We start from the raw sequence: 14,010 nt of genomic DNA, 5'->3' as shown, positions 1-14,010 counted from the left end.
GGTATTTCCATATCTTGAAGAATTTTCCACAGTTTGTTGAGGTCCACACAGTCAAAGGCGTTGGCATAGTCAGTAAATCAGATGTAGATGTTTTTCTGGAACTCTCTTGCTTTTTTGATGATCCAATTTGATCTCTGTTTCCTCTTCCTTTTCTAAATCCAGCTTGAATATCTGGAAGTTCATGATTCACATACTGTTGAAGACTGGCTTGGAGAATTTTGAGCATTACTTTAATAGTGTGTGAGATGAGTACAATTGTGCGGTAGTTTAAGGATTTTTGGCATTGCCTTTCTTTGGGATTGGAATGAAAACTGACCAGTCCTGTGGCCACTGCTGAGTTTTCTAAATTTGAGTTCAGCACTTTCACAGCATCATCTTTCAGGATTTGAAATAGCTCAACTGCAATTCCATCACATCCACTAGCTTTGTTCATAGTGATGCTTCCTAAGACCCACTTGACTTTGCATTCCAGAATGTCTGGCTCTAGGTTGGTGATCATACCATCATGATTATCTGGGTCATAAAGATCTTTTTTGTACAGTTCCTCTGTGTATTCTTGCCACCTTTTCTTAACATCTTCTGCTTCTGTAAGTTCCATACCATTCTGTCCTTTATTCAACCCATCTTTGCATGAAATGTTCCCTTGGTATCTCTAATTTTCTTGAAGAGATCTCTAGTCTTTCCCATTCTATTGTTTTCCTCTATTTCTTTGCATTGATCGCTGAGGAAGACTTTCTTATCTCTCCTTGCTATTCTTTGGAACTCTGCATCCAAATGGGAATATCTTTCGTTTTCTCCTTTGCTTTTCGCTTCTCTTCTTTTCAGAGCTATTTGTAAGACCTCCTCAGACAACCATTTTGCCTTTTTGCATTTCTTTTCCTTAGGGATGGTCTTGATCCCTGCCTCCTGTACAATGCCATGAACCTCTGTCCATAGTTCTTTAGGCACTCTGTCTATCAGATTTAATCCCTTGAATCTATTTGTCACTTCCACTGTTAAGGGATTTGATTTAAGTCATACCTGAATGGTCCAGTGGTTTTCCCTACTTTCTTCAATTTAAGTCTGAACTTGCCAGTAAGGAGTTCGTGATCTGAGCCACAGTCAGATCCTGGTCTTGTTTTTGCTGACTGTGTAGAACTTCTCCATCTTTGGCTGCAAAGAATATAATCAATCTGATTTTGGTATTGACCATCTGGTGATATCCATGTGTAGAGTCTTCTCTTGTGTTGCTGGAAGACAGTGTTTGCTATAACCAGTCCGTTTTCTTGGCAAAACTCTATTAGCCTTTGCCCTGCTTCATTCTGTACTTCAAGGCCAAATTTGCCTGTTACTCCAGGTAATTCTTGACTTTGTACTTTTGTATTCCAGTCTCCTATAATGAAAAGTTTTGCCAAGAGAACGCACTGGTCATAGCAAATATCCTCTTCCAAAAACACAAGAGAAGACTCTACACATGGACATCACCAGATGGTCAACACCGAAGCCAGATTGATTATATTCTTTGCAGCCAAAGATGGAGAAGCTCTATACAGTCAGCAAAAACAAGACCAGGAGCTGACTGTGGCTCAGATCACGAACTCCTTACTGGCAAGTTCAGACTTAAACTGAAGAAAGTAGGGAAAACCACTAGACCATTCAGTTATGACCTAAATCAAATCCCTTATGACTATACAGTGGAAGTGAGAAATAGATTTTTTTTTTCTTTTTTTTTTTTTTAAATATTATTTTATTAGTTGGAGGCCAATCACTTTATAACATTTCAGTGGGTTTTGTCATACATTGACATGAATCAGCCATATAGTTACACGTATTCCCCATCCCGATCCCCCCTCCCACCTCCCTCCCCACCCGACTCCTCAGGGTCCTCCCAGTGCGCCAGGCAAGAGCACCTGACTCATGCATCCCACCTGGGCTGGTGGTCCGTTTCACCATAGATAGTATACATGCTGTTCTTTCAAAACATCCCACCCTCACGTTCTCCCCCAGAGTTCAAAAGTCTGTTCTGTACTTCTGTGTCTCTTTTTCTGTTTTGCATATAGGGTTATCGCCACCATCTATCTAAATTCCGTATATATGTGTTAGTATACTGTAATGTTCTTTATCTTTCTGGCTTACTTCACTCTGTATAATGGGCTCCAGTTTCATCCATCTCATTAGAACTGATTCAAATGAATTGTTTTTAACGGCTGAGTAATATTCCATGGTGTATATGTACCACAGCTTCCTTATCCATTCATCTGTTGATGGGCATCTGGGTTGCTTCCATGTCCTGGCTATTATAAACAGTGCTGCGATGAACATTGGGGTGCACGTGTCTCTTTCAGATCTGGATTCCTCAGTGTGTATGCCTAGAAGTGGTATTGCTGGGTCATATGGCAGTTCTATTTCCAGTTTTTTAAGAAATCTCCACACTGTTTTCCATAGTGGCTGTACTAGTTTGCATTCCCACCAACAGTGTAAGAGGGTTCCCTTTTCTCCACACCCTCTCCAGCATTTATTGCTTGTAGACTTTTGGATAGCAGCCATCCTGACTGGCGTGTAATGGTACCTCATTGTGGTTTTGATTTGCATTTCTCTGATAATGAGTGATGTTGAGCATCTTTTCATGTGTTTGTTAGCCATCTGTATGTCTTCTTTGGAGAAATGTCTGTTTAGTTCTTTGGCCCATTTTTTGATTGGGTCGTTTATTTTTCTGGAATTGAGCTTCAGGAGTTGCTTGTATATTTTTGAGATTAATCCTTTGTCTGTTTCCTCATTTGTTATTATTTTCTCCCAATCTGAGGGCTGTCTTTTCACCTTACTTATAGTTTCCTTTGTTGTGCAAAAGCTTTTAATTTTCATTAGGTCCCATTTGTTTATTTTTGCTTTTATTTCCAATATTCTGGGAGGTGGGTCATAGAAGATCTTGCTGTGATTTATGTCGGAGAGTGTTTTGCCTATGTTCTCCTCTAGGAGTTTTATAGTTTCTGGTCTTACATTTAGATCTTTAATCCATTTTGAGTTTATTTTTGTGTATGGTGTTAGAAAGTATTCTAGTTTCATTCTTTTACAAGTGGTTGACCAGTTTTCCCAGCACCACTTGTTAAAGAGATTGTCTTTTTTCCATTGTATATCCTTGCCTCCTTTGTCAAAGATGAGGTGTCCATAGGTTCGTGGATTTATCTCTGGGCTTTCTATTCTGTTCCATTGATCTATATTTCTGTCTTTGTGCCAGTACCATACTGTCTTGATGACTGTGGCTTTGTAGTAGAGTCTGAAGTCAGGCAGGTTGATTCCTCCAGTTCCTTTCTTCTTTCTCAAGATTACTTTGGCTATTCGAGGTTTTTTGTATTTCCATACAAATTGTGAAATTATTTTTTCTAGTTCTGTGAAAAATACCGTTGGTAGCTTGATAGGGATTGCATTGAATCTATAGATTGCTTTGGGTAGAATAGCCATTTTGACAATATTGATTCTTCCAATCCATGAACACGGTATGTTTCTCCATCTGTTTGTGTCCTCTTTGATTTCTTTCATCAGTGTTTTATAGTTTTCTATGTATAGGTCTTTTGTTTCTTTAGGTAGATATACTCCTAAGTATTTTATTCTTTTTGTTGCAATGGTGAATGGTATTGTTTCCTTAATTTCTCTTTCTGTTTTTTCATTGTTAGTGTATAGGAATGCAAGGGATTTCTGTGTGTTAATTTTATATCCTGCAACTTTACTATATTCATTGATTAGCTCTAGTAATTTTCTGGAAGAGTCTTTAGGGTTTTCTATGTAGAGGATCATGTCATCTGCAAAGAGCGAGAGTTTCACTTCTTCTTTTCCTATCTGGATTCCTTTTATGTCTTTTTCTGCTCTGATTGCTGTGGCCAAAACTTCCAACACTATGTTGAATAGTAGTGGTGAGAGTGGGCATCCTTGTCTTGTTCCTGATTTCAGAGGAAATGCTTTCAATTTTTCACCATTGAGGGTGATGCTTGCTGTGGGTTTGTCATATATAGCTTTTATTATGTTGAGGTATGTTCCTTCTATTCCTGCTTTCTGGAGAGTTTTAATCATAAATGAGTGTTGAATTTTGTCAAAGGCTTTCTCTGCATCTATTGAGATAATCATATGGTTTTTATCTTTCAATTTGTTAATGTGGTGTATTACGTTGATTGATTTGCGGATATTAAAGAATCCTTGCATTCCTGGGATAAAGCCCACTTGGTCATGGTGTATGATTTTTTTAATATGTTGTTGGATTCTGTTTGCTAGAATTTTGTTAAGGATTTTTGCATCTATGTTCATCAGTGATATTGGCCTGTAGTTTTCTTTTTTTGTGGCATCTTTGTCTGGTTTTGGAATTAGGGTGATGGTGGCCTCATAGAATGAGTTTGGAAGTTTACCTTCTTCTGCAATTTTCTGGAAGAGTTTGAGTAAGATAGGTGTTAGCTCTTCTCTAAATTTTTGGTAGAATTCAGCTGTGAAGCCATCTGGTCCTGGGCTTTTGTTTGCTGGAAGATTTCTGATTACAGTTTCGATTTCCTTGCTTGTGATGACTCTGTTAAGATCTTCTATTTCTTCCTGGTTCAGTTTTGGAAAGTTATACTTTTCTAAGAATTTGTCCATTTCATCCAAGTTGTCCATTTTATTGGCATAGAGCTGCTGGTAGTAGTCTCTTATGATCCTTTGTATTTCAGTGTTGTCTGTTGTGATCTCACCCTTTTCATTTCTTATTTTGTTAATTTGGTTCTTCTCTCTTTGTTTCTTAATGAGTCTTGCTAATGGTTTGTCAATTTTGTTTATTTTTTCAAAAAACCAGCTTTTAGCTTTGTTGATTTTTGCTATGGTCTCTTTAGTTTCTTTCGCATTTATTTCTGCCCTAATTTTTAAGATTTCTTTCCTTCTGCTAACCCTGGGGTTCTTCATTTCTTCCTTCTCTAATTGCTTTAGGTGTAGAGTTAGGTTATTTATTTGGCTTTTTTCTTTTTTCTTCATGTGTGCCTGTAATGCTATGAACCTTCCCCTTAGCACTGCTTTTACAGTGTCCCATAGGTTTTGGGTTGTTGTGTTTTCATTTTCATTTATTTCTATACATACTTTGATTTCTTTTTTGATTTCTTCTATGATTTGTTGGTTATTCAGAAGCGTGTTATTTAGCCTCCATATGTTAGAATTTTTAACAATTTTTTTCCTGTAATTGAGATCTAATCTTACTGCACTGTGGTCAGAAAAGATGACTGGAATGATTTCAATTTTTTTGAATTTTCCAAGGCCAGATTTATGGCCCAGGATGTGATCTATTCTGGAGAAGGTTCCGTGTGCACTTGAGAAAAAGGTGAAGTTGATTGTTTTGGGGTGAAATGTCCTATAGATATCAATTAGGTCTAGCTGGTCCATTGTATCATTTAAGGTTTGTGTTTCCTTGTTGATTTTCTGTTTAGTTGATCTATCCATGGTTGTGAGTGGGGTATTAAAGTCTCCCACTATTATTGTGTTACTATTAATTTCCTCTTTCATACTCGTTAGTGTTTGCCGTACATATTGCGGTGCTCCTATGTTGGGTGCATATATATTTATAATTGTTATATCTTCTTCTTGGATTGATCCTTTGATCATTATGTAGTGTCCTTCTTTGTCTCTTTTCACATCCTTTATTTGGAAGTCTATTTTATCTGATATGAGTATTGCGACTCCTGCTTTCTTTTGGTCTCCGTTTGCGTGAAATATTTTTTTCCAGCCCTTCACTTTCAGTCTGTATGTGTCCCTTGTTTTGAGGTGGGTCTCTTGTAGACAGCATATATAGGGGTCTTGTTTTTGTATCCATTCAGCCAATCTTTGTCTTTTGGTTGGGGCATTCAACCCATTTACATTTAAGGTAATTATTGATAGGTGTGGTCCCGTTGTCATTTACTTTGTTGTTTTGGGTTCACGTTTATACAACCTTTCTGCATTTCCTGTCTAGAGAAGATCCTTTAGCATTTGTTGAAGAGCTGGTTTGGTGGTGCTGAATTCTCTCAGCTTTTGATTGTCTGTAAAGCTTTTGAATTCTCCTTCATATCTGAATGAGATCCTTGCTGGGTACAGTAATCTAGGTTGTAGGTTATTCTCTTTCATTACTTTCAGTATGTCCTGCCATTCCCTTCTGGCCTGGAGGGTTTCTATTGATAGATCAGCTGTTATCCTTATAGGAATCCCTTTGTGTGTTATTTGTTGTTTCTCCCTTGCTGCTTTTAGTATTTGTTCTTTGTGTTTGATCTTTGTTAATTTGATTAATATGTGTCTTGGGGTGTTTCGCCTTGGGTTTATCCTGTTTGGGACTCTCTGGGTTTCTTGGACTTGGGTGGCTATTTCCTTCCCCATTTTAGGGAAGTTCTCAGCTATTATCTCCTCGAGTATTTTCTCATGGCCTTTCTTTTTGTCTTCTTCTTCTGGGACTCCTATGATTCGAATGTTGGGGCGTTTCACATTGTCCCAGAGGTCCCTGAGGTTGTCCTCATTTCTTTTGATCCTTTTTTCTTTTTTCCTCTCTTCTTCATTTATTTCCACCATTTTATCTTCTACCTCACTTATCCTATCTTCTGTCTCCGTTATTCTACTCTTGGTTCCCTCCAGAGTGTTTTTGATCTCATTCATTGCATTATTCATTTTTAATTGACTCTTTTTTATTTCTTCTAGATCTTTATTAAACATTTCTTGCATCTTTTCAATCTTTGTCTCCAGGCTATTTATCTGTACCTCTATTTTGCTTTCAAGATTTTGGATCATTTTTATTATCATTATTCTAAATTCTTTTTCAGGTAGATTCCCTATCTCCTCCTCTTTTGTTTGACTTGGTGGGCTTTTTTCATGTTCCTTTACCTGTTGGGTATTTCTCTGCCTTTTCATCTTGTTTAGATTGCTGTGTCTGGAGTGGGCTTTCTGTATTCTGCAGGTCTGTGGTTCCTTTTATTGTGGAGGTTTTACCCAGTGGGTGGGGTTAGACGATTGGCTTGTCAAGGTTTCCTGATTAGCGAAGCTTGCGTCAGTGTTCTGGTGTGCGGATCTTGATTTCTTCTCTTTGGATAGCAATGGAGTGCCCAGTAATGAGTTTTGAGATGGGTCTATGTGTTAGGTGTGACCTTGGGCTGTCTGTATGTTGACGTTCAGGGCAATGTTCCTGCGTTGCTGGAGAATTTGCGTGGTATGTCGTGCTCTAAAACTTATTGGCTCTTGGGTGGTGGTTGGTTTCGGTGCAGGTATGGAGGCTTTTGTACGGTCACTTATTACTTAAAGATCCATGTAGTCAGGAGTTTTCTGGTGTTCTCAGGTTTTGGGCTTAAGTCTCCTGCTTCTGGATTTCGGTTTTATTCTTCCTGTAGTCTCAGGACTTCTCCAACTATACAGCACTGATAATAAAACTTCTATGTTAATGGTGGAAAGTTTCTCCCCCGTTAGGGATACCCAGAGAGGTTCACCGAGTTACATGGAGAAGAGGAGAGGGAGGAGGGAGATAGAGATGGGCAGGAGGAGAAAGAGGGGGACTCAAGAGGAGAGAGACAGATCTACGAAGTTGTCTGATCCCAGAGTGTTCTCCGTAGCCCAGACACCCACAAAGATTCACAGAATTGGATTGGGAAGAGAAGGGGAAAGGAGGAAATAGAGGTGTTCTGAGGTAGAAAACAGAGTCAAGATTGGGAGAGAATAATCAACACATTCGTGAATAAAAATGGGAGCTGAATATTGGATTCTTAAATGTTCACAATTTATATCATATACTGAAAAACAAAAATTAAAAATCTAGAGTAGAGGTTAGACTCTTAAAAATACTATATTAAAAACAAAAACCAAAACACACAAAAGAAATTTTAGAAATATATATGAAGTTTGGTATAAAAATAGGGCTTCTCTTCTTTTTTTTTTTTTCCCTTTCTTCTGTAAGGTTATAGTGGATTGAAAATGAAAATTAAGGCGCAGTAAAAGGAGTGCTAGAGGGCTTTAAAAGAAATAAGAGAAAAAGAAAAAGAAAATAGAAGAGAAGAAGAAAAAAGAACAGAAAAAAAGAAGAAAAAGAAGAAAAAGAAAAAAAAAGAAAAAAGAAAGAGAAAAAAAAATTGTTTTGCCTAATTAAAAAAAATCGTAAAAATCTATGAAAGTTAAGGAGTAATGGGGGAGTAATAAGGAATTTTTAAAGGAAAATAAAAGAGAACCAAGAAAAAAGAAAAAAAAAATTTTTTTTTTTCCTTACTTAAAAAAAAAAAAAAAAGAAAAGAAAAAGAAAAAATATATCTAGGAATTTCTCTGGAGCTGTTGCGGTCAGTGTGGGTTCGGCTCAGCTTCAGATAGCTCCTCGTTCCAGCTTACACTTCTCGATATCTACAGGCCCTTCCGGTGTAGTCAGTCGGTGGTTTCTTCAGGGATTTTAATCTGTTGCACCGGTCCCTTCTGAAGCGGTTCCATTTGGGTTCTGTTGCCGGTCTCTCTTCCGCGCCTAATTTCCGCCCTGACACAGGGGGCGGAGGTGGATTCTTATTCAGGTAGCTAGTTCCCTCGCGCTGCGGGGAGGGGCCGTGCGGGGAGGGGCTGTGCGGGGAGGGGCCGGCGCTCCCGGGAGAGGCTTGCGCTCTTTTCTCGGTCTGCGCTGCTCAGGCTCCAGGCTCTTCTGTCTGAAGCGCGCGCCATGCTGCGCGCGGCTCCAGCCCTCGGGCGATTCACAAAAGCACAGCACACAAAGCTGGGCCCGCGCTCCAGCCCCCACGCCGCCCGAGCGGTCCAGGCAGCCAGGCGCTTGACGGGCGCTCTCTCCCCGGGTGCGGCGCGTCTTCTGCCCCGCGCGGTCCCAGTCTCAGTCCCTGCCGGCGCCAGTCGGGCGTGCGCGCCCTCTGCCCTCCGCGTCCCCAGCCCCAGTTCCCGCCCGCGCCGGTCGGGCGCCCGCGCCCTCCGTCTCGCCACGACCCTCCCGGCGGACTTCGGTCGCCCAGAATCTCGGTCCCTTTGTTCTGCGAACGGCCGGCAGTGTGTTCGGGCGGGTTAATTTTCTCTCTTTTGCTGTCCCACAGTTCAAGCTGGCAACTCACAAAAGCTCCCTCCGATTGTCCTCAGGGCGCTCAGGCCCGGACCCTGCCCCAAGTAATGCCGCCCGCCCCTCTCCGTTCCGCCCCCACTTGCTGGTGGCGGATGCGGGCGTCTGGGGTACTTTTCTGCTGGGAGTTGCTTTTAGGCTCGTAATCTGTGGGTTTTATTTATTCTATCCCTCCCAGTCAGATTCAAACTCTTGAGATTCCAACACTTCCCCCAGGCCCGCCAGTGCGAGGGTTTCCCGGTGTCTGGGAACGTCCTCTATTAAGTCCCTTCCCGGGATGGATCTCAGTCCTTAGCTCTTTTGTTTCGCTTTTTATCTTTTATATTTTGTCCTACCTCCTTTCGAAGACAATGGGCTGCTTTTCTGGGCGCCTGATGACCTCAGCTAGCGATCAGAAGTTGTTTTGTGAAGTTTGCTCTGCGTTCAGTTATTTTTTTGATGAATTTCTAGGAGAGAAAGTGGTCTCTCCGTCCTACTCCTCCGCCATCTTGACTCCTCCGAGAAATAGATTTAAGGGACTAGATCTGATAGACAGAGAGCCTGATGAACTATGGACGGAGGTTCGTGACACTGTACAGGAGACAGGGGTCAAGACCATCCCCATGGAAAAGAAATGCAAAAAGGCAAAATGGTTGTCTGAGGAGGTCTTACAAATAGCTCTGAAAAGAAGAGAAGCGAAAAGCAAAGGAGAAAACGAAAGATATTCCCATTTGGATGCAGAGTTCCAAATAGCCAGGAGAGATAAGAAAGCCTTCCTCAGCGATCAATGCAAAGAAATAGAGGAAAACAATAGAATGGGAAAGACTAGAGATCTCTTCAAGAAAATTAGAGATACCAAGGGAACATTTCATGCAAAGATGGGCTCAATAAAGGACAGAAATGGTATGAACCTAACAGAAGGAGCAGATATTAAGAAGAGGTGGCAAGAATACACAGAAGAACTGTACAAAAAAGACCTTCATGACCCAGCTAATCACAATGATGGGATCACTTACCTAGAGCCAGACATCCTGGAATGTGAAGGCAAGTGGGCGTTAGAAAGCATCACTACGAACAAAGTTAGTGGGTGTGATGGAACTGCAGCTGAGTTATTTCAAATCCTGAAAGATGATGCTGTTAAAGTGCTGCACTCAATATGCCAGCAAATTTGGAAAACTTAACAGTGGCCACAGGGCTGGAAAAGGTCAGTTTTCATTCTAATCCCTAAGAAAGGCAATCCCAAAGAATGCTCAAACTACCGCACAATTGCACTCATCTCACATGCTAGTAAAGTAATGCTCAAAATTCTCCAAGCCAGGCTTTAGCAATATGTGAATTGAGAACTTCCACATGTCCAAGCTGGTTTTAGAAAAGGCAGAGGAACCAGAGGTCAAATTGCCAATCCACTGGATCATCGAAAAAGCAAGAGAGTTCCAGAAAAACATCTATTTCTGCTTTATTGACTATGCCAAAGCCTTTGACTGTGTGGATCACAATAAACTTTGGAAAATTCTGAAAGAGATGGGAATACCAGACTACCTGACCTGCCTCTTGAGAAACTTGTATGCAGTTCAGGAAGCAACAGTTAGAACTGGACATGGAACAACAGACTGGTTCCACATAGGAAAAGGACTACGTCAAGGCTGTATATTGTCACCCTGCTTATTTAACTTATATGCAGAGTACATCATGAGAAACGCTGGGCTGGAAGAAGCACAAGCTGGAATCAAGATTGCCATGAGAAATATCAATAACCTCAGATATGCAGATGACACCACCCATATGGCAGAGAGTGAAGAGGAACTAAAAAGCCTCTTGATGAAAGTGAAAGAGGAGAGTGAAGAAGTTGGCTTAAAGCTTAACATTCAGAAAACTTAGTTTGGTATCTGGTCCCATCACCTCATAGGAAATAGATGGGGAGACAGTGTAAACAGTGGCAGACTTTATTTTTTGGGGCTCCAAAATCACTGCGGATGGTGATTGCAGCCATGATATTAAAAGACGCTCACTCCTTGGAAGGAAAGTTATGACCAACCTAGACAGCATATTAAAAAGCAGAGACATTACTTTGCCAACAAAGGTCCGTCTAGTCAGGGCTATGGTTTTTCCAGTGGTCATGTATGGATGTGAGAGCTGGACTGTGAAGAAAGCTGAGCACCAAAAAATTGATGCTTTTGAACTGTGGTGTTGGAGAGGAGTCTTGAGAGTCCCTTGGACTGCAAGGAGATCCAACCAGTCCATCCTAAAGAAGATCAGTCCGGAGTGTTCACTGGAAAAACTGATGCTGAAGCTGAAAGTCCAATACTTTGACCACCTAATGTCAAGAGTTGACTCATTGGAAAAGACCCTGATGATGGGAGGGATTTGGGGCAGGAGGAGAAGGGGGTGACAGAAGATGAGATGGCTGGATGGCATCACTGACTTGATGGGCATGAGTTTGAGTCAACTCCGGAAGTTGGTGACGGACCGGGAGGCCTGGCGTGCTGCAATTCATGGGGTCGCAAAGAGTCGCACATGACTGAGCGACTGAACTGAATTGATAATCAAAAGGACATCTTTTTTGGGTGTTAGTTCTAGAAGTTCTTGGAGGTCTTCATAGAACTGTTCAACTTCAGCTTCTTCAGCATTACTGGTTGAGGCACAGACTTGGATTACTGTGATTTGAATGATTTGCCTTGGAGACAAACAGAGATCATTCTGTAGCTTTTGAAAAGAATCCAAGTACTGCATTTCAGACTATTGTTGACTATGATGAGTACTCCGTTTCTTCTAAGGGATTCTTGCCTACAGTAGTAGATATAATGGTCATCTGAGTTAAATTCACCCATTCCAGTCCATTTTAGTTTGCTGATTCCTAAAATGTTGATGTTCACTCTTGCCATCTCCTGTTCAACCACTTCTAATTTGCCTTGATTCATGGACCTAACATTCCAGGTTCCTATGCAATATTACTCTTTACAGCATCAGACTTTACTTCCATCACCAGTCACATCCACAACTGGGTGTTGTTTTTGCTTTGGCTCCGTCTCTTCATTCTTTCTGGAGTTATTTCTCCATTGATCTCCAGTTGCATATTGGGCACCTACCGACCTCAGGAGTTCATCTTTCGGTGTCCTATCTTTTTGCCTTTTCATACTGTTCATGGAGTTCTCAAGGCAAGAATACTGAAGTGGTTTGCCATTTCCTTCTCCAGTGGACCATGTTTTGTCAGAACTCTCCACCGTGACCCATCCGTCTTGGGTGGCCCTACACGGCATGGCTCATAGTTTCACTGAGTTAGACAAGGCTATGGTCCATGTGATTAGATTGGTTAGTTTCCTGTGATTGTGGTTTCCATTCTCTGCCCTCTGATGGAGAAGGATAAGAGGCTTATGGAAGCTTCCTGATGGGAGAGACTGACTAAGCAGGGAATTGGGTCCTGTTGTGCTGGGCGGGGCCAAGTTCGGTAAATCTTTAATCCAATTTTCTATTGATGGGTGGGGCTGTGTTCCCTCTCTGTTATGTACCAAAGGCCAAACTATAATGGCGACCTCCTTCAAAAGATCCCATGCATGCACTGCTATACTCAGTGGCCCCAGCCCTGCAGCAGGCCACCACCAACGCACACCACCACCAGAGACTCCTGGACACTCACAGGCAAGTTTGGGTCAGTCTCTTGTGGGGTCACTGCTCCTTTCTCCTGGGTCCTGGTGCATACAAGTTTCTGTTTGTGCCCGCCAAGAGTTGGTTTCCTAGTCCTATGTAAGTTCTGGCAGCTCTATGGTGGTGTTAATGTTGACCTCCTCCAAGGGGGCTTATGCCACACCCAGGTCTGCTGCACCCAGAGCCCCGCCCCTGTGGCAGTCCACTGCTGACCCGTACCTCCACCGGAGACACTCACGCACGATTCTGTCTCAGTCTCTGAGGGATCTCTGGGTCCTGGTGTACACAAGGTTAGTCTGAGCCCTCGAGCATTTTTGGTAGGTATGGGGTTTGATTCTAAACGCATTTTCACTCCTCCTATCTGTATCAATCTGACTATCCCTAATTTGGGGGGCAGTAATTTGCCCTGTGACCTCAGTTCTTGGATGGAACTAAGAAGAGTTGATTTGTTGAATTTTCAATTTGTTCAGCTCTTTGTTGTTAGGATAGAGTGATGATGTTGGACCATAAACTAGAAGTATCTGGGATGTTAACCTTTTATAAATATTTGGTGACAACGAAATGCTCTAAAATTTTAGTAGGGAAGCTAAGTTTTATACAACTTTTAAAGGCAACAGCTGTTTGAAAATTTGGGGCTAAGGTTTAATAAGAACATTAATATTGCCAGAAGTATAATGTTCCTTCTAGTTACCTTAAAATTAAATGTCAAAAGTAGGTTTCAAATAAAAAATCTATTAATTGTTTCTAATTTCCAAAATTTGACATAAACAGTCATGACAAACACTAAAATATAAATCTGTTAAGCAGTTATTATTTTTGACACATTCAAGGAGCTATTTCCTCTTTGTCCACATATTGCTTATAAATAGAGCTGCTCATCTGATTTGGAGTGTATAGATTAAGCAGCGGCTTTGTTGGCTTATTGGAGAAGGAAATGGCAACCCACTCCAGTATTCTTACCTGGAGAATCCCCATGGACAGAGGAGCCTGGCAGGCTATGGTCCATGGGGTCGCCAAGAGTTGGACAAGACTGACTTTCACTTCACTTCATTGGCTTACATTCTAATATTTATCAAATCCACATTTCTCATTTCACATACCACTTGTAATAGCTCTATTCAGTGAAGGACAAAAAACCTTCTCTTCTATCTGTGATTTTGTTTCCTCTGTTTCTGGCAAGATGGTTTCCTTAGTTTCTTCATGTTCATCAGCTTTGAGGATCTGAAGTAAAACAAAAAGTTTTTTAAGAACTATACCTTCCCCCAGAGTCCAAAAGTCTGTTCTTTACATCTGTGTCTCTTCTGCTGTCTCGCATATAGGTTCATCATTACCATCTTTCTAGGCGAGGGTGGGATGATTTG

At 41.2% G+C, this 14,010-nt stretch overlaps 1 protein-coding gene across 5 annotated transcripts in view; it reads right to left on the bottom strand.

Moving 5' to 3' along the window:
* SLC9B1 (solute carrier family 9 member B1) overlaps nt 1-14,010 on the bottom strand; it is a 74,821-nt gene that overhangs the window by 36,328 nt on the left and 24,483 nt on the right. For 4 of the 5 annotated variants that reach the window (XM_065907036.1, XM_065907035.1, XM_065907033.1 and 1 more), the window contains one exon: nt 13,750-13,870. In XM_065907036.1, the coding sequence (XP_065763108.1) occupies nt 13,750-13,870 (121 nt within the window). Of the gene's footprint in view, nt 1-13,609; nt 13,871-14,010 lie in introns of all 5 variants that reach the window. The other variant, XM_065907037.1, reaches the window with a different exon arrangement.

This window comes from Muntiacus reevesi, chromosome 16 (genome assembly GCF_963930625.1).
Source record: "Muntiacus reevesi chromosome 16, mMunRee1.1, whole genome shotgun sequence".
NCBI classification, from domain to species: Eukaryota; Metazoa; Chordata; class Mammalia; order Artiodactyla; family Cervidae; genus Muntiacus; species Muntiacus reevesi.
This window is presented reverse-complemented; position numbering and strand designations above follow the sequence as displayed.